Source organism: Alligator sinensis, unplaced genomic scaffold (assembly GCF_000455745.1).
Source record: "Alligator sinensis unplaced genomic scaffold, ASM45574v1 scaffold1779_1, whole genome shotgun sequence".
NCBI lineage: Eukaryota > Metazoa > Chordata > Crocodylia > Alligatoridae > Alligator > Alligator sinensis.
Window position 1 is genome coordinate 280,710 of NW_005843117.1, and position 21,606 is coordinate 302,315.

The following is a 21,606-nucleotide window of genomic DNA, read 5'->3' on the forward strand; positions in this document are numbered from 1 at the left end:
AGAGGTGAATAATATACACTAAGTCAGAGGAAAAAATGCTCTAGAAACGTAAAAACAACTTAAGTGATGAAATCATGATTCAGTCGAATAAGTTTTTAGATTTTGTCAACTTTATTTCTGAATATTCTTGTGGGTAGAATATTTCTATTTATAAATCCTCTGTGATAGCAACTCTCCAATTAATTCTTTAGGCTACATGTCAGAAGTTTTATTACTAGTTAATTTTGTCATTTCCAGGCTTCACAGCTTCATAAGTTTCTGACAGTTAAACAGTTTTAATAATAGCTCCAAATATTTATATATGCCAAAATATGTAAAAATAACCTCTCAAAATAGACAGTGACTGAAATAAAGTAGCAGCAAAAGAAATAGATTTTCCCAGTTTTGTTTTTGAAGTCATGCTATCAAGAATTTGAAAGAAAGCAATGCAAAAGCAAAACAGAAGGATAACAAGGAAAGGGTTCCTTCCAACTACCAGAAGTACATAAAAAAGCTACCTTGAATACTTTCCATTAGTCTGAATCATGACAGCAACAGACATGGGAACATGTATCTATGGTTTGTATGTCAGTTTCAAAATGAAGTAGAAAGTGGAAGAACTAGAACAGTTTACTCTAGAAGAGAGACTGAGGAGGGATTGATAACAGTCTTCAGCTACTTGTCTGGATCAGTCACACACTGACAAGATACGGTGTACAGGGCCATGTTATCCAGCCTGCAGGGCTTCCCATGGGTCCAGAAATTTGGCAGCAAGGGACCAGCAATTATTATTACCAAATTTCCAGAGCCTTAGGGAACCTTGCAAGCCATACATTTCAGTGGGCCAAGTCTGGCCTGTTGCATTAGACTCAGGTCTACATTAGACCATGCCCTTTTCTTTGATTCTTATTTTGGAACCAGATGCATCTCTCAAAGCCCTTTCACCTACAGTCTCCCTCTCCTCAGTACGACACTATGCCAATATCATATTTACAGGATTGAAATTCACATTTGTAATTTTAAAACGTGATATAATAAATATATCGAAGAACTGATGCACTCCGGCATATACACCAAGTTGTGCTGTAAATAATTTAATAAGAAATTGATTAGAACAGTATTAGGAAACCAAAAATGAACCCACCTCTTTTTCAGCATCCTCCAGTTTCTTTTTCTTGCTCTCAGGCATCAAATCATCCAACCAGCTGAGCTCCCGTTTGGTAAAAAAGAAATCCATGAGTTTTCTGACGAACACCAATGCTAAAACCTGGTCGAGACATTTGTTTAAACAGTCAAGATATTGCAGACAAGTGAAAATGGAAAATAGGCTTGGAGAGTACTTCTAAAAGTGATTAACTTTGTGGAAAAGATCCATAGCACAAACCATGCAAGTTGAATAGTTGGGCCTGCTTCCCTTGTTGACAAAGAAAACTACATTTTTTTCCCTTGTTTTGCCTTTCACTTTGGAACTTGCTGTTACTTATTTCAGTGTCTAGATTTTTTTTTTTTAAAGAGTAAAGTATATTCTGGGACACTTTGTCTTCCCTAACTTCCTTCTAAATTGTGAAAGATACAAGATACTAATTTCTGTATAAGTCAGTGCTATAAGTAAGGCTAATTGATTCCAGCCACAGAATCACTTGATTTATTAATTTCAAGCATGCACAGAACTGTCACAAATTTTCCCCATGCACTATAAATACCCTTTGGGAATTAACATTTTTATGTAAAGCTATTAAGCAGAATATTTCCAAACAATATCAAAAAATAAAAATAAAGAAGTGAATCCTTCTGGCCCCTTGCACAAAAGAAGCAGCTGGCTGCTCATGGGTGAACAATAATAAAGTGAACAATATTTAACCAAAACTGCAGGGTTCATGTAAAATGTACATGTAATGTACATGTAGTGTGAAATCATCTATGGACCCTGAGTCCATGGGAGATTTTGAATATACATATCCCAAATTAATGTTCTTAAACAATTATTATGTATATGGGAAAGGAAGTAACTTTTATTTTGGTGGAAATAAAAAAAAAAACAACATACCATCATGGGGAAGACTATAGCAGCTCTTGAAACCTTTATAATCCACAGGAGTACAAGACAGGTCAGCTGAATTACAGTGAAGAGATGGACTTTTCGAAGAGGAACATGCCTCAGATAAATAAAATCTGGCTGATGCTTTGCTGGCATCCAGAATAACTTTATTCTATCAAAGAGCTAGGAGAGAAATAAATTAAGCTGCATTTTTTATCAAAATGAGGTGTAGGGCTGCCTGTGTTGATGTGCAAGGACTGGCCCACATAGTTAATGCACACAATTTAAAGCAAAGACAAAGGCCAACTGGTGTGAACACAATACCGTGGACAGATAATCCAGTAGTGGGGACTCTACTAAAGACTTCTGGCATCTAAAACTTTGAGCTGTTACTGCTTGAATTAGAGGAATAAGCTCTGTTGCTTTAAGCGCTGTAGCAATCCATGTAGTTGGCCCACCAGAGGCAAGAGAACTGCACTAAGTCTGGAAGTGTGGGTTACACTTTCAAGTATGCCTCATTAAACTATATTTTTCCCCATTATTCATCACTTTTAAATAGCAGTGCTTAAAGAGCCCAGTAAGAATCAGATCCCACTGTATTGTCTGCCATGCAAACATGTATCAGAAACGCCTGGGCTCCTATACACGTGCAGGGAGGCTGCTCCAACGTGCTGTAATTACAGTGCATTGGAGCAGACTCAATTAATTGATTAATTGAATCTGCTGGAGTGTGGTAATTGCCGCACTCCAGAAGACTCCTGCGTCACACGTATCAGTGTCCCTGTGCTGAAAAATGGCAGTGGGGTGCTTTAAAACGAGCTTGAGTTCAAAGCGCCCCACCGCCATTTTTCAGCGTGGGGATGCTGATACACGACACTCCAAGCGCTTTACTTAGCACAGCTCTCAGAGCTGCACTTGTTAAAGCACCCCCCCCTCCCCACCCCACACATACACCTCCCAGACCATGTCTATAAATAGCCCTCCTGCTCAAAGACTGTATGCTATATTATATGCAAAATACTACATTAAAACAACATTATTAAATCTGGTTTCCCAATTTAACAGATAGGAAATGCCTGAATAAAAGTGGACTGCAAAGGCTCAAGTTGGGCGCTTTGCACAGTTGCATTGTGATAGCCTTTGCTTACACTATCACAGATGATTTTTCCCCAAAGAACCCCTGCTGCACTGTGCCGGGATAAAACAATGAGCAGCTGTTCAATATTTTATTGTCTCCTTATGCTCTCTTTCTCCCTTCTAGTGTCAGCCTCACCAGACTACTTGGGCCAATCTATTTCCTTCCCTCCTCTCTTTATTTAAGTCAGGCAACTTTTTATGGTACGCTCCCCAAGAGCCATCAGAGGGTCACAGAAGACATAAGTTCCTTGGTTACAGGTCTGGAACACTAATTACAGGGAAAGGCTTCTAAGCCTCTATGCTGTAGACTGGGGAGTACAGCAACCTGAGCCATGCCTACTTGATAAACTTATTGTGCCTGCCAGCAGCACTTTCAAGCTTTCTAAACTGGAAACTAAATCTGAATAAGACTTTGGACAGGTTAATTAGCACTGCTGAGTGGCAGTGCCAATTAGCCCCTTCCCCCATGCTAATTAGCCTGCTCCTGGCATTACAGAAAGAGAGCTACACTGTTTTTGGTTTAGGAGGCAGCCCACTTGGAGTAATGTAACATGCCTGCAGGTGCTGCTGCCAGGCCTTGTAAGTTTACTATGTAGCCAAGCACTACTTGTTCTGTGGTGATAATACGTGTACAGTCCAGGTATACCCAGAATCTGTGGGCACATGAGCCAAACTCAGCATGCGTAGAATCCCTGGGAATTCTAAGAGGCCTCTGTCGAGAATGTGCAAATGGCAATCTTTAAAAACCCTTAGTTGGGACAAATTGGACAAATCTTCCCAGAAACAGCAAAAGGCCCATCTCTGACAGAACCTGAACCTGTCAAATTGTAATTCCCTGCAAATTTTAACTCTCTCCAAAAAGGGGGTGTTATAACTTGTGAAAGCAAAGGTTTCTTAACATTGTACCCTAACATATTTTCCGCTTGCTTCATGCTCAGACACAATTGAACCATTTCGATTGAAATGTTCTAAGTAGTTCTGCCTGAGGCAAACACCTAACTTGTCAAATTTCAGCCCAAACTGTTAAAGTTTGGCATAATTATAAGCAGCTGAAAACAGGGGTCTTCTACTGGGAAGTGTCAGGCAACCTTAATAGGTGGTGCTACCAGCCTTGGCTATGATAAACAAAGTAAAAATAAATGGGGTATTGTCAACTTGTAAAAATGCTGATCAGATTAAAAAAAGAAAGGGAAAGAAGCAAAGCATCTTCTCTACTCTGTGCACTTGCCAGCATTTTGTGGAGACTTCATTTCACTCTTGAATTCATAGTATATGCTGCTTTCCTGAAGTCTGCAAGTATGAATCCACTCCAGCATTTTTTGCACTACTACCCAGGATTGATGTAGCTCTTTTAGCACTAGCAGCTTCAGGAGTGCTTGTGTAAACTGGGCATAGGATTGTTTTTATCCATTCCATTTATTTCTGCACTGGTACATGAGATATGGTGCAAGAAGTCCCAGGGCCAGACCTAAGCCTCAGCTGCAGAGTGCTTGGCACAGCTCAGGAGATGGGATGCTGAGGTGCTGTTTGTACTCTTCCAAATCCTGCCTAGGGCCCTATGTGCACATTATTGCCAAGAACAAGCCAACTGCCAACACAGCCTCCAGGGACATTCCAGCTTTGGGGAAGAACAGGAGCACTGCCTTTTCCTTAGACATACCTTCTATGAAGGGGGTATTAGGAGCTGAACATGGTTACTCTACCCCTGTCTAAGGACTAATTCAGAGAGAGGAATCCTCAAGGGACTGGCTACACCAGCTTTAGGGCAGCTAAACATAGGAACTAGTGTAAACAAGACACATGAGGATGTTTACTAGTAACAATAGTGACAAAGGTGAAATTAAGGAGTCAGCAGGCAAGGGAATGCTCAGAGAGAGTGAACCAAAGAAGGAGCCTGATCATTAAGGTTGATAGCATCCCAAGTTTATACACAGAAAGAGATCAACAGAGTTGAAGATAAAAATAGCCATCTTTTCTAGAACTAAACTCAATGATTAACAGAGAAATGTGCACATTTTTCTTATACCCCATTTTACCTGAATTCCCTTCAGAGATGAAGCACCCATGTAAAGAAAGACTCCATAGAGCACTGGCATAGGAATAAACTGCAGATGAAAAAGCAGGAGAGAGAAGAAAAAAAGAATATGTTGAATATCAGTTCATGTATACTATATTTTAAATAGTTTTAATTCAAAATCTAGTTCCAGAATTAATCCAAATAGTATACATCTAAAGGAACTGGGTAAAAATTAGTAGAATTACTTTGCATTTGCTGGAATGCAACAGCAGAGAAATCAAGGAACCTTGTACCTCAGGCTGTAAATGGGTACTTAGAGTCATTTGCACTGGGGACTCCAAGGCTACTGCAGCTGCTGCTACATCTGTCCCTCATAGGCACTGTTGCCTGGAGCTTTAGTTTTCCAGTTGCCACTATGTAATCTATTCACTGTTTACAAGACCTAATGCTAACATGTGGCCTATGGGCTCCTGCCCGGCTGCTGCTCTGCCCTACCACATCTGCTGTTGCTGCTGGGGCCTTTAGGCTTCCCTTCTCCTCTGGCTTCTGCTTCCTGCCCCCACCCCGATGGTGGTGTGGCATGGCTCTTGGGAGACTGGGAGTCCACACAGCCCATGCAGTAAAGAGAAGGTGGCTGCTGGGGGGAGGGGGCCTGTGGACCCACAGCCCAAGTAGCATGTAGTCCCCACCTGCTCAGAAACTGGCCAGACCTGCACTACAATATACCAGGTGGTAGACAATAAGTTAGAGAGCAGTTCATCCTTATCATATATTTAAATAGGTTACTCATACAATAAGTTGTCCAACTTCTGAGTGCCCAGGGTCCACAACCCCCCCCCAGCCATACACCACATCGGCTACATACAGCCTGGGGGTGCATACTGGGACAGACCCTGAACAGCATGACTGAACACTTCACAGGCTGCTGAAATGCCAGAATAGCCCCCAGTACACGTTTCCTCCTCCCCCCCACAACATGGACACATTGTGCAGCCCCTTCCCCCCACTAGACGGACATACTGCAACACACCACATACCCACCTGCCGCTACATGGCTCCCACCCAGCACATCACAGGCAACTTCCAATGCACCATTACTGATGTCTCTGCACTTCACGTGGTTCCTGGGTTCTCCTGAGCCTCCCTGGTGACAGGGTCCCCCCCGCCCCGTGGGTCACTCCACTCTCCCCTATACCCAGAAGCATGACCAGGCAGAGGAAGCTGGAAGAGGAAGGGGAATCTGGGTACTCCAGCAGCAGCTGGAGAGCAAAGGGGAGCAGTGCCATGACTGGGAGTGCAGGGCTACATGTTTACTCTGCAGGGACCACATACAGCCCAGAGGCCACCAGTTGGACAGCCCTGCTTACAATCCTATATATAATGTTACTTGAACACCCTCAGGAAAAAAAGTACTTAAGACAGTAAATACTGCAAAAAATAAAATAAAATCTATTGGTAAGGGATTTTTTTGTGTGTTATATGCCTTTAAATAGAGCATATAGTTATTTTACAACAATTATGTGAATCTGAATATCTATGTTTAAAGTGTGCAGACTCTCTCTGGTACAAAGTGTGTAGGCAGGGAAATCTTTCCATATTTAAGCATCTGTTTTAAATGCAATGCATACAACACATTTTTTTGTGAAGACGTCTTACCAATATATTTACTGCAATATTATTCCAAAATATGAGCATTAAGAAATTTCTTTTCTTCATAATGACTTCGCTGAGACCAGAATTTTGTCTATAATTCACAATGTTAAGGAGTATGTAGGCAGATGGTGAAAACAGACCCTTAGCTATTTGGTTTGACATTGAACTTTTAGGCTAAGTACAGAGAGACAAAAAACCCCACGAGGAATTGATCCAGTCTTCACGGCTCTAAGCTGTATAGATTGGACCATTAACAACCAAACTCATGTTCACTCTTCAGCTGGGGAAGACAGGCAGATGCCTGCACTGGCCAAGGCCAGAAGGCAGGGAGTGCTCTTGCATGACTTCCAGTGTGGTGGATATTACTGAAGGCACCCAAGCATAGCTGATTGTGGGCCATATCTCATTTTCTGCTCGGCACATGTCCCCAGTCCCCTGCTGTCTGCACAACACTGCAGAAGCAGAGACTTACAGGGGGCAGGGCTGTGCAGCTCTCCTGGATGGGTAGGGAAGGGGAACACCCGCCACCCCCCATGGTACAGGGCTCCCCCCAGCTGGGCAGATCCCAGCTCAGGGGGCTGAGATGGGTTGTGGGGGTGGTGGTTGTTCCCCCCACATCACCATGCAGGTCAGAGGCAGGGCTGTGTAGCCAGCCCAGCCAGGCAGGGATGGGGAAACCCTTCATACAGGACCCCTGCCCCCAGGATGGGCAGACCTCAGCTGGGGAGGGAGGGCTGAAACAGGGGTGGGGGAACCCCCCCTGCAGTGCAGGGCTCCCCCACACTGGGCAGACTCCAACTTAGTTGGGCTGAGACCAGCGCAGGGGGGTTCACTTCCCCCTGCCCTCTGCAGGTCAGAAGCAGAGAATTCCAGGGGGCAGAGCTATGCAGCCAGGCCTACTGGGGAAGGAGAACCCCACCCCCAATGCTGCAAGGGCCCCCCAGCTGGGCAGATCCCAGCTCATGGGGAGCCCAGAGCCAGGGCATGGGGTTCTGTTCCCCTGCCTCCTATGTGCTGCCTGACTGGGCTGACAGATGTAGTCAGGATGCAGGGCTGGGGAACAGAGGCTTTGTTGCCTCAGCTCTGTGACAGCCTGGGAGCAGGGCCAGCCTGGCTCCACCAGAGCAGAGTAACAGTGGCAGAGGCTAGCCTGCCCACTCTTCAAGGAAGGATTAGCAGGGGGCCACAAAGCATCCTGGGATGCCAGAGGACTGTGACCTAACTTGAGTCAGGAGGGTATCTCGAACAGATGTTTGGTAGACTGATCTAACCTAAACTGATTAAATCTGATGCTACATGCATCCAGGTCTTAAACCAGGTTCCACCATTTTAAAATTGGTCTATATGCACTGAACCTCTATTCTGTTACTGGTTTAGACTGGTTTCCAATCACTTATACTGGTTTATGTGCAATTTCTGTCCCTAGCCTTAGAGGATAAATGAAAGTTTTCCTTGGTATTTCAAATATATTGACTATAGAATGCCATTGGAAACTGTTCACAATCTCCCTGAATTACTCAAATACAAGAATATTTGTTGCTGGTGGAATTTAATAAGGCTTTGCTTTTGGATGAAAATTTACCATGAGTCCAATTGTAGATAAAGGGTGTACAAATGCTTGGTCCCAGAAAGTCAGTGGCATGCTTCTCATTAACTTAAATTGGGCTGCAATTTCACCTTCAACCAATTTGGCTTGAAAATATTAAATGTTGATATTTTATCATTAACAGCATCAGAATAAAGTTAATTACTACACAACAATAGGGCTGTTCAACTCATGGCCCACACAGAGTTAATTTGTGGCCTGCAGGCTCCAGCTGGACCACCTCTACCCACACTGCATCTCCTGCTGCTGTTGGGATTTTTGATGGCTAGATAAAGGTATTTAGAGGTTTGCTTTTGGGAACTGGCTTGTATGTAAAGTAGATATGCATTAGAACAATAGTCCCAGGCAATGGCAAGGGTTAATTGATTTCTAAAAGTCTGTTTGTGCCTTCAAGGCCCACTGTGTCTGACACAAGCAAGCAGCAAGCAGACACACAGGCTGGGAAATTCAAGACATGTACCACAGTGTTCCATAACATGTGATAAGGTGTCACTGAGTCACAGTGCCCAACTGCAGAACCCTTGACATTTCCAGTTTTGGGGAACAGACCAAATTAGGAGAAGACCAGGAAAGAACCAAATTAGAATGTATGCATGTGATGGGTCTGTGAAACAAAGGGATATGCTGACAGGACAGAACATGGACCATATGTATGATGACCACAGAGAGACCAATCAGTGATATCCAAAGATGAAGAGTCATCAGAAAGAAGATAGGATACAAAAGGAGGGATTTCAGAGCAGCAAAGGGTCCCTGAGAGGGGAACCCAAGGCACCATGGACAAAGGGCATACCACCAGCCTGTCTCACCCACCCTATTGCGGGAGGGTGGGCCTCAGCCTCCAACCTCCAGGCTGCTGATATCTGCCATTCAAGAGGGAACCTCAAAGTGAAGCTCGCATACTGGCCAGACGTACCTTCCCTCCGATGACAACCCTGGGACTGGTAGATATAGATTGTTTGCACTATTCTTATCTGCTATCACTGTGAACCAATAAAATTTGCCTATTATCAAATGGAGTAATCATAGTCAGTCTGAGAGTTTTGGTCTGCCTGGAACAAGGTCATCAAACCAGTGCCAAAAGGCTTCATCTCCATCCCACAGCTTCCACTTCTTGCCCCTGCCATTGGTGGGGGCAGCATGGCCCATGGGGTCCCAGGGAGTCCACACAGACTATGTAGTGGGAACAGAGCCTGTGGCAATGAGGCCTATAGTCTGAGGGACCCATACCTTGCATGGCATGCGGCGGCCAGCTGCTCAGAAGTTGGGCAGCCCTACACTACAATATGCCAACTAGCAGGCTGTATGTTAAGAGACTCATTAGATAAAAGCATAATTATATTTTCTTTGCAGTATAGTACTCTTAACTCTTATCTTATTCACCAGAATTACCTTAAGAACACTTGTCAAAAAGACCGATGAGCCCATAAGGACAAATATCATGAGCCCTGTAACTCTCTGCTCCCGTATTCCAAGAAACTTGGGCTGCTCTCCTGGAGCAGAGCATTCCGATTCTAATTTTAAGCTGTTCACATGGGAAATAGAGAGCACAGTGGCAGCAACAAACCATGGCAGTCCCATAATGGAGCATACTCCGAGCATGACTGCCACCATCAACAAGTCGAGATGATATCCACACCCTTTCTGTTAACAGAAACAATAAAAAGATAAGATATAAAATGGCATTTGCATTCAGGACATCTCTAGCAGCAGGCAGATCTAACAATTAGAAACAATTTTTAAAAATTCATACATTTAGCAAGAAATAGCTGTCCTCCACATGCTACCCAGATCGAATCAACAGTGAGGGAAAAATGGCAATATACAGTGGATTTTTATTGGTTTATATGAAATAAGTTGTGGATCTTTGTCTAGTTCCTTGTGAGAAAGAGCCCACATTAAGAATTTATTTCCAAAATGGCTTTTTTTTAATGGAAGATGCTAAGTTCATGCACCTCTCAATATGGTCCTTTCATACAAAGTATAAGATACACTGGTGGGGCATCATGAGAAATATGCATGGCTGCCACTTTACCTGGACCTCTTCCATGGATAAGAGTGGATGCCTCTTACACCAATGGTGTCACTACAACATGCTTTTTGCATGCACCGGATTCAAGTTACAAAAAAATCTTAATAGAGAACAAACCATTATCCTTACACAAAAGTGTCTCTAGTGGGTTATGGAATAGAGAAAATCCCACACAATTTACTGATTCATTTTGATGCACTGGCTGGGGGAGTAGTTAGCTGATTGCATGATTTCACAATGATTACACACTTAATTTATACAACACAATTTTATTTTAAAACTCTTTGCTACGTATATAACACTGCTTAGCTTTAAGAAACACCACAAACATTAAAAACACAATAATTACATATATCAGAAACAATACTCCGAATGCACTTCCTTCCCAAACAATGCTATAAGAATTAGTGCTACAAAAACAACTACAATTACAACTAAAAGTTAAATTTGAATCAATACTGTTATTTTTCATAATATACTTACAATCCTAGAATTCCGAGAAGCCAAATACCAAAATATGGTTTCATTCCTCAGTAGTACGATTTAATGGGTTGGCCTCAGTCGTACGGTTCAATAGGCTGGCCTCAGCAATACGATTCAATGAGCTGGGCTCACCAGTGATAGGACTACGTCCCCTTCCTTCAGTCCCTTTCGGGCGCTCCGCGGCTTCAGCGTGAACTAAGAGATTCGTGTTCACGGAGAGGCTTGATTAGGCGATCAATCTAATCTGACCTTATACTTGCGATTCTTCCTTCGTTGTTCTGCAAGTGAAGTCACCTCCAAATTGGGACAGTAAGTTACAGGTTTTTATTGAGTGAGCTGCCGTCATTGGGCTCCTCCTACTCAATTCATCATAACTCCCAAATTTGGGCTCGGATCTTACTCAACAGAAATTACCTTTGTTGAGCATTTTTTAAATTATTCTTGGGGAGACTTCCATATCACTGTAAATACTCTTTTCTTAGCAATTTGGTTAAAAGGCCTTAGGCTTTGATGTCTCGGAATTTAGGATATTTACTTTCTTTGTAAAAAACTTCTAAAGGTACAATTTAGATTAAGGTTTTAGGCGAAGTCAGGACATTTCGCACGTAGCTCCAAAACAATGAGCTAGATAAGGAGATAGATCCTATCTTCTTCCTGAAACTGGCTAATGGGCAACCTTTACAAACATTCAAACTATTTCATTCAATATGACAAAAAGGTCAAGATACACCTTTTGATTCTTCCATCCACAAAACACTACTGAATGTTGTTAAGTCAGAGACTATGAAACCAATTTAGTCCATAAATGACTATTTAGATACACACATCTTTTGGCAGTATCTTTATATTATTGCCACATGTTTTATCATATATAAAGTTCATAAGCTGTTAGCAGCATCATAATCATATTGAAATGAGATTTATTTAAGATTTTTTTCCCTTTTGTTTCTACTTTTAACCATGGTAAGATCAGTCTTCTCTAAGTTAAAAGGGGCTTTTTTTAAAGGAAAAATAACCAGGCATGGCACTTTTCATTTTCCCATTACATTCTTAAGAAATGCCATCCCATAGGAAGGGAAAAGACAGTATTAAACTCAGTTTTTGGAATCTGATTGTGTTAGACAATAACTTAATCTGTAGAATGACAGAGTAAAATTATATTGTTGTTACAGAGCAGAGGGGAGTAAAACTTTTGGCTCTGACCATAAGCATTCATTCTTTGAGTTCACCTGATCTGAGAATCAGCAAAGCTTGTCCATGTAACTTAATTTGATGTCAAAGCTACGAAGGATTTTTTTCTTATTCTGAATACCCAGAGCATCATTAGACTCTGATTTTCCCTCTGTATTTAGAATTCAAACTATTTTAGTTGGAAAAGTCACCTGAAGGTAAATCCCACAATATTTTCCAATATGGCAACAAGGCTCCTGCTACTGGTTACATATATTACACAATTAACTGATTAACCATGCAATAAATTTAGACCAGCCACACATGCAAAGTAATTATCACACTATAAAAATGACTGTCCAGCTACAAAAAGAGCCAACCAGCTATAAGGTTAGTGCCTGAAAATGTGTAACAACTCTATAGCTGGTTTCTATCCAGCTTTAATTTGAATGTGTAGCAGGGCCCCAAGTCCAATTTCCTGCTTTTACACTAAAGCACATGCAAGCAATATGAATATGCAGAACCAGAATCTTGCCCGTAAACCCATGCAAATGGCTTTTGACATAAAAAGTAACTAAATCAAACTTGGAAGGCTTTGCTACAGAGGCTGCCAAAAACTCAAATGTACACTATTCAGAACTGCTATGGAAAGTATAACAAAATGGGGAAAAAACAAGTTAGAAATTATTTGTCTCCTTCCTTCTGAAGACAAGTTTAATTTCTAAAATGAGAAGCATCTGAGTTTATGGAATCATGACCCAGAACACAAAATGCCCAGTTTCATCAACCTTGCTCCCTGAAGTTGCTTATCAGTCTGACATCCAAAACATGTCTTGCTGAATTCAGAAATATGTCAAATAAAGGATTTAGTTATAGACATACATGCATTCACAGAAAGAGCTTAATTCTAAATCCTAACAGAGACACCTTTTTTACCTTCTGACACATTTAGGAGGAACGTATCTACTAATGCATACAGAATCAGAGATCTTTTCCTCACATTTTACATGACTCTGAGGAAACTGACATATGGGAGAAAAGGGAAGTAGAGCAACAGGTGATGATACACCAGACCCCAGCAAAGCTAATATACAGCAAGACAAGGGGGCAGCCAGGAGGACCATCTGACACCCAGATGCCAGCACTGAAAAAACACATTCCAAAGCTTGGCAGCAATTTCCTGCATCTGTCAAGTTAACCACATGCAATACTATGGATTGACATGAAGAGCCAGGCTGACAAAAAGGGCAAAAAAAGAACATATCAAATGTCACAATCATCCAAGAAGAGGCAGTGCAAAGTGAAGGTTGCAAATACATTTGCTAAAGTGATTTGGGATTGGATTGTTGTTTAGTAAAAGTATGTCAAAAGAAGCCTAAGCTTGCTGCATATACATGTAGAGAAACCTGCTGTTAGATTTTGCCCAACAGTTTTTCAGAGAGGTGATGTCCCCTTTTCTCTCTCCATCTGCAGGCGTCTAGAGTGTTAGAGAACAGAGCAGGAAGTTGTCCTATGTCATTTTAAGATCCCTATGTGTCTCCAAGTTCAATTTTTACACTTCATCCTCCTCTAAGAAGAAAGGAAAGGAACGGAAGAAGAACTTATATGTAAATTCAAAAGATAAAGAATGGAAAAAAAAAAAAATGCGGTGTCCCTGAATAAATTTTCAAAATTAAACACAGTAGAAAGATGCTGTCTGGTTCTCAAGATATGTTATACATTTGATTTTGATTCAGTAGAGATTCTGGCAACTGCTTAACTTACAATAGGTGTTCTTTAAAATCAAAGGGTCTTAAGCCTGTTTAGGTAAGAAGTAATCTTCTGAACCGGGGCCTGTGCCTCTAGGCACATTTTAAAAAAACTTGTGTAAACAAAGAGTCTCTGACAAAGACCACAGAAATCACATGCACAAAATTAATACACACTCTTAGTTTTTTAATTGATTTAGGAAGCTGCTAAATAATGAACAGTAAATTAACTGTTTTTGAATAAATGGACGTGCATTAAGTAACGTAAAGCAGGAAGGGAAAATGAACATATGAACATGAAACTGAATACCTTTAGTTTGTGTTCTTTTCTGTTGATAATAACGGCTGTAATCTGCTGGTCCATAAAGATAAGGATAGTACAAAGCAAAGCTGGAATTATGGCAGCTAACACAGTCCACCAAGGATTAGGTCCCAAAGGGGTGACAAACCAGCCCCGATCATCTCTGGTAGGCTAGAAGATAATAAAGTAATAAATGAACAGTTTTTCTAGGGACAATTAAGTGATCTGAGTTTGCAGCTACACATGTATATAGAAATACTATTTAGGATAGGATTTATTTAATTTAACAGCATTCTATGCATTTTAATAAACATTCTCCCTGTATACCACCAGAGAAAATCCTAAACATTATACTGTAAAACAGGATCAAGAAGAAAAACTAAATATAAATACCGCCCCCACCCCCAACCTGTCTCTCACCTCCTGACCACCTCAATTTACATTTTAACTGACTGGCTTTCTTGCATATACTGGCCTCTGGCTGCTTTACCACTCCATCCAGGAAGAGCACAAACCATTTGCAGATGCTTCCTCAGCCTGACGATGGGTGTTTGTGCCTGAAAGCTTGCTAAGAAGAATTTTTCCAACTATTTGAGTTGGTCTAATTAAAGATATTGGATTTACCCAAACAACCTTGTCTGCCTATGTCCTTAGACCAACACAGCTACAACCTATCCCTCTGGGCTAGGGATAGACATTACACATAAACTGGTTAAGTGATCAGAAACTGGTTTAAACCTATAACAGAACAGACATTCAGTGCACATAAACCAGTTTGAAAATGGCTATAACCGGTTTGACATAAACCTGGTTGAATGTAGTATCAGACTTAACTGATTTGGGTCCAACCAGTTTATGCAATGTCTGTCCCAGACTTCTTCCTGGTTTAACTTAAACCAGAGTCCCCCAGCATCACAGATGCTTTGCAGCCCTGGGCAGGGCTCTCTGCTCCAGCCAGCAGGGCTAGCCCCTGCCCTCTGTTCCCTGGCCGGAGCTATGGCAGAGACGGCAGACACAGCAGGATCTGCCTGGCTTCCCCATGCTGCTTTCCTCACCACCTTCTTCTCAAGCAGGGATTCCCCTGCTCCCCTCTCCCACAGCACGAACTGCAGCCAGCATGTGGTATGCTAGCTAATGCTGAGAGGTGTCTGTGTAAGGCAGACGTTACAAAGGCCGACAGGATAGTGTCCACTTAGGGCTTTTGGGAGCTAATCAACAGGTCATCTGGTAATGTTCCCCCCTCACACCCTTCCCCCTTCTTTCCTTGGAAAAAGCTGTTTAAGAAGAGCTTGAACTAATGAGAGAGGCTTTTGTTTTGCTGATGGACTGCTAAATCCTGTTATCAACTCCACGCTGGGCTGGTCATAAGCAGCAAGGGTGGGGGAAGTCCCTCTCTAATCAGTGTCCTGCTGGGCCTCGCCATACCCCACCTCAGCTCAGCATTGTGGAAGGCAAGGGAGGGCTGCTCTAGAGCCCCCTGGCTTCTAGCCTGAGCCACTGCAGGCATGTGACTGCATTTTTTCAGTCCAGAGGGAATATCTGTACAGTTACAAACTTGTTCTGCCTAATCATGGTTAGACTAACCTGCAAAAATTTAATTAGTTCAGGCTCAGACTTTTTGAATGTTTGTCCCTATCCCTAAAGTATAAATATGGCATTTCATTCCTTCTCTAACAGTTATATAAGATAGTACAACACTTAACATCTCATGAGATATGTTGTTGCCTACAAAAGCTCATTCCTCTCTGAACCAATTAGTCTCCAAGGCAGGGGTAGGCAATGTTTTTTGGCTGGGGTGCCGAAAAACACCACAATGTCTACCTTGGAAGGTGCCAGAGTGCCGGCACAGCAGAAAAACAAAATGAGGGCAAGGCATTCATGACAGGATACCCTGCTTGTGCCCCTTGCCCCCCACCCAAAGCCCCTAACCCCCAGCCCTGCCACCCTGTGCCCCCCAGCCCAAAGCCCTTGCCCCCCCAGCCCGGGGTCTGCGGTTGCCAGCAGCTACCCCAGCTCTGGGTAGCTGCTGGAGCCCAGGCTGCTCCCAACGGTGCTTGCAGCATCCCAGCTGCCTGCTGGGAGCTCCCGGGCACCTTGAGGCAGGCTGCGCTGCCCTACTGTCCACCCCAAGGTGCACACGCAGTTACTGCTAGCACAGAGCTGATGCCAGAGCTGTGGAGCCCGGCACAGCTGTTTGCAGCCTGCCAGCTGCTTGCTGCAGCTGCCCAGAGCCCAGGCTAGCTACAAACAGCTGCACCGGGCTCTGGAAGTCTGCCATCACCTCCGTGCCGGGAGCAGGGGAGAGACCGGGCTATGCTGCATCAGGCCCCTCCCCCACCGCCTGCTCTGAGGTGCACCTGCACCCTCCAGTGTGGAGCTGATGCCGGAGCCTGGAGCCTGGCACAGCAGTTTGGAGCCTCCCGGCTGCAGCCGGCCCCAGCTCTGGAGAGCTGCTGCCAGCTGGGATCCCGGACTGCTCCCAGCAGGCAGCTGGGATGCTGCAAGCCCTGCTGGGAGCAGCCTGGGCTCCGTCCCTGGCAGCAGCTACCCAGAGCCAAGGCTGGCCATGGTGTGCCAAGCAAAATGCCCTCGCGTGCCAGGGGTTGCCAACCCCTGCTCTAAGGTGTCACACTGCTCTACCTTCTGGCTATAGACTTTATTGTATATAGTAGAATGAAAATAATAATACAAAGTCTTCAGGTGTGGGGGGAGTAGGAAGAGGTACTCAAAACCATTATCTTTCACTGGGATAATATAAGGAACATCTGACTGCAAACTGTAGAGCCTACTTGTTGGGATCACCAATACAGAAGAATGGGCTAGCCTGGAAAGTATAAAAACAGGAGACAGGGGATAAAGCAGGGGCAGGCAATTATTTTGGGCAGAGGGCTGCTTGCTGAGTTTTGGCAAGCCATCAAGGGCCACATGACAGGCAGCCCAGGGCAGATAAATATTAATTTTCTAAATTTTTTAGGGGCTCCGTGAGCCAAATAGAATGGCCTAGCAGGCTGCATCCGGCCCCCGGTGCCGCATTTTGCCCACCTATGGGATAGAGGGTTTGGATCAGCTAAAACTCCTTAGTCAGATCAATCTAACTGTAGACATTTAACTTAATCATTCCCAGCTTGAAAAGGAACTAGTATCCAAAACACACTTTTCTGAAACTAGGTTATACAAATAATAGGAAATCTCAGATAAAAAATGTGGATAATAAAGGTTTCAATATGCACAGATAATGACAACAATACTTTTGTTATAGTCGAGCTATGAGTCACTAGTCACAGATCAAGGGGTTTGGTGCGCACACAAATAGTTCAGAGAACAGCTGTTTAATCAGTGGTTTTAAAATGTTCTCCAATCTCAATCTATTATGTGGCAGACTATCTCAGCAATGCAGTAAGACAGTGCAATATATTAACAGATTACCTTGAAGGCATTTGGAACTTGAAGCTTTGGAGATGGAATTCCAAGGGCATAGTCAAGTAAGACCATAGACAGAATAGTAAGAAAGACGGCAAAGTCACTGACTATAGATCGCACCTGCAAATATTGAGCCAAATGTCATTTTCCGGAAAAACAGCCATATGTAATTTAAGAAAGAAAACATAACAGTGTCAACTTAATGTCTTTGACAGGGTATGAGAATACCTTGTTTCAAGACAAGATTGTATTTTCTCCTATGCAATAGTCAGAACAGAGAAGGGCCACAAGGGTATACCTACATCAATTCAATACCATGAATTTCATACTCAGGATAGTCATAGTGAAGCACAGCACACCTACTCTACACATCATGCACCCCATAATGGATGTAATATAGCTGGCTTAGAACAATGCTGGGTGTGCACCAATACTCACACCCCAAAAAGTGAGCTCACTGGTGCCTGCTAGTGCTGCTCTAAGATGGTTACAGAACACCTTGTAATGTACTGTAATGTTGTAAAGTGAACTATGGTTCCCAGAAGCCTCCAGGGGACTAGGAAAATGAACTGTATCATGCACTACAACTCCCAGAAGGCTGCAGAAGACATGAGGAAGAGGAAGGAGCAGCATTGCAACATGGAACAGCATGGCAGACAGAGGTACATGGCATGCAACTACTGAGCAGCAACTAGGACTGTGAGCTGTAGCAGCTGGGCTCAGACATGGTCAATATGCTCAGGAAATTAGTTAGTGAGGCACTGATGATCAGGGGCATTGGTGAGATGGGAGTCCAGGAAGGGTGGTCGTTCCTAAAGGGAATGATCCTTCAGGCACAGGAGACAATCCCATTGAGCATGAAAGGGGACAAAGGAGCCAAGTAACCCATTTCGCTGAACGGGGAAATCCAGGAAAGCCTAGGGGCAAAAAAGAGGCATATAGACTGTGGAAGCAGGGGTTAGCTACCAAGGAGAAATGTACCTACTTAGCTTGCACTTGCAGGGAGTCAGGTAGAAAGGCCAAAGCTTCAATGGAACTTGGACTGGCAGTGAAAATTAAAGACAACAAAAAGTCCTTCTACATGTATATAGGGAACAAAAAGAAAGCACAGGATAACATAGGAGCCCTACAGAGAAGACTAGGGCAATTGGTGACAGAAAGGAGGGACAGAGCTGAGCTCTTCAATGAGTTTTTTGCTTCCATATTCTTGAACATGGATCAGGACAGATCTCCCAGTTGGACTATAGATGAGCACAGGAGGGAAACCAGCCCACCAAGTGTTAGCGTCAACTTAGCGAAGGGACACTTGGAGGTGCTGCACATGTTTAAGTTAGCAGGCCTGGATGATTTTCATCCAAGGGTGCTGAAGGAATTGGCCAGTGTCATAGCAGAACCATTGGCATGGCTGTTTGAGAACTCATGGTGCTCAGGTCAGGTCCCAGAGGATTGGGAAAGGGTGAATGTGGTCCCTATTTTCAAGAAGGGGAGGAAGGAGGATCTGGGTAACTATAGGCCAGTTAGCCTCATCTCTATCCTTGGGATAACCTTTGAAAAAATTATTAAGGATCACGTTTGTGGGAGTCTAGCAGGAACAATAATACTGAAGGGCAATCAGCACAGGTTCATAGCTGGTAGATCTTGCCTGACTAACCTTGTTTCCTTTTATGACCAGGTCACTAAAGGCTTAGATGCAGCGGATGAGGTAGATGTAATCTATCGGGATTTTAAGAAAGCTTTTGATATGGTATCTTATCTTACTCTCATAAATAAACTGAGCGACTGTGATGTAGATGATTACATGGTCAGGGGGGTGGCTAATTGGCTAATGAGATACACCCAGACAGTGGTGACAGATGGGTTGGCATTGACCTGGAAAGATGTGGGCAGTGGAGTTCCCCAAGGTTTGGTCCTTGGACCAGTGCTGTTCAATGTCTTCATCAGTGATTCGGATGAAGACGTGGAGAGCACTCTGTCCAAATTCACGGATGACACCAAATTATGGGGTAAAGTAAACACACTAGTGGGCAGGGAACAAATCTAGGCGGATCTGGACAGGTTGGAGAAGTGGGCAGAACAGAATAGGATGCAATTTAACAAGGACAAATGCAAAGTGCTGCACCTAGGGAGAAGGAATCACCAGCACACTTACAGGCAGTGGAGAAGGCCCTCTCAGCAGCGCTGTAGCAGAAAGGGATCTCAGAGTCATAGCTGACTCCAAAATGAACATGAGTTGTCAATGTTATGAAGTCATCAGTAAAGCTAACTGCACTTTATCATGCATTAGCAGGTGCATCACAAACAGGTCCAGGGAGATGATACGTCCCCTCTATGTGGCACTGGTGAGGCCGCAGCTGGAGTACTGCATCCAGTTTTGGGCGCTGTACTTCAAGAGGGATGTGGATAACCTTGAGAGGGTTCAGGTAAGGCCCTATGAGGAGACACTGAGGGACCTGAATCTCTTCAGCCTCCGCAAGAAAAGGCTGAGATGATATTGTGGCCATGTACAAATTCATCGGGGGGACAGCAAGGGATAGGAGATGCTCTGTTTACCAGGGCACCCCTTTGAGTAACTAGAAATAATAGCCACAAACTGACAGAGAGCAGATTCAAGTTAGACATCAGGAAGAACTTCTTTATGGTACGGATTGCCAGAATCTAGAATGGTCTTCCAAGGGAGGTGGTGCTCTCCCCGACCTTGGGGGTCTTTAAGAGGACACTGGACAACTGCCTGGCTGGGGTCATTTGACACTAGTGCTTTTTCCTGCCCAGGGCAGGGGGTCGGACTCGATGATCTGCTGAGGTCCCTTCTGATGACAGATGGCACTTTGGGACCAGATACTGGTTTAGAGTCCCTCCAGAGCTGGGGGGAGTTGGAAAAGGGGGTGTTAAGGTTTATTAAATGTATATACCATGGTATAAGAGTTCCCTATCTGTTACCTGTTATCTGTTCTTGGGTGGTTTTGCCACAGTGACATAGTTTATTACCTGCTATATATACAGGTATATAAGTGTATGTACGCTAATGTTTATTTACCTGTGCTTTTTCCCAATCTCCTTAGCCTGGTGGCTTGTAACTCTAATCCCCAGCATCTCCTATATAAAAGTGGAAACTTCCCTTGGTTGTTCTCTGTGCTAGTTCCTGGGTTGTGGGGTTTGGTACGATCTGATCTTAAGGTAGTGCCTCTAGAGCAGGCATGCTGTTCTTCACTGCAATGCTTTTTAGTGAGGTCCTTTCATGGTGTATACATGTCCAAAGAACACACGGAGTTATTTTTGTTCACCCATGTAGCTTGACACAATAATAGTCCATAGGTCCTCTTATATATACTAGCAGTGCTGCTGCTGCATTAGGGTATATAAAACTAGCTCCATTTTTCCTTTCCAAGGTCTTTCTCTTCTCAAGTCAAGATAAAAAGGAGTCTGCACTTTTTTTGCAGTTTATCCACAAAGAGTTGTTTCTTTACAGAACCATCCTTCATCCTGTGATAAGCTGCAGTGTTAAATACTGATCTAAGCTGTTTCTGTATGTTGGATTTAGCCATAAAGTAATGTATATTTTAAACAATAAGGCAGAAACAGAAAACAAAAACAAACAAAAAACAAACAACCCCCCCACAAAAAGACAGATACTTAAGCAATTTCTCTACAAAATCCTAATTCCACTAAAAATCATGAGCAATAATTTATATAAAATAATAAAAAGCTGTATTTGCAACACAATAGACATGTTCTCCACCAAATTAACACAAAATTTTATATTAAAATATATACTCTATTACCTTTGTTGGAAAATATCTGCTAGTCTTGAACTGCTTCAGTGTGGATGATAGCATTACTGTAGAAAAGAATAGGATGACTGACCAGAAGAGAACATCCGGAACATAAGGTCCATGATGTCCACAGGCCCGTCCAACAAACTCCCCATGAAACTTGTTACATTCCTAATGGGGAAAGCAAACCCAATTGTCTTGCTACTATAAATGTTTTATTCAATGAATCGCTCCCTCAGTTTAAATACAAAT

At 43.2% G+C, this 21,606-nt stretch overlaps 1 protein-coding gene across 1 annotated transcript in view; it reads right to left on the reverse strand.

The window, feature by feature from the left end:
- SLC4A10 (solute carrier family 4 member 10) overlaps positions 1–21,606 on the reverse strand; it is an 85,801-nt gene that overhangs the window by 19,136 nt on the left and 45,059 nt on the right. The window contains exons 10-16 of the mRNA XM_006037453.2: positions 21,364–21,525; positions 17,591–17,704; positions 14,174–14,335; positions 9,823–10,074; positions 5,191–5,259; positions 2,027–2,200; positions 1,124–1,246 (exon numbers count right to left, since the gene is read on the reverse strand). Coding sequence (XP_006037515.1) covers positions 1,124–1,246; positions 2,027–2,200; positions 5,191–5,259; positions 9,823–10,074; positions 14,174–14,335; positions 17,591–17,704; positions 21,364–21,525 — 1,056 coding nt within the window. The remainder of the gene's footprint in view (positions 1–1,123; positions 1,247–2,026; positions 2,201–5,190; positions 5,260–9,822; positions 10,075–14,173; positions 14,336–17,590; positions 17,705–21,363; positions 21,526–21,606) is intronic.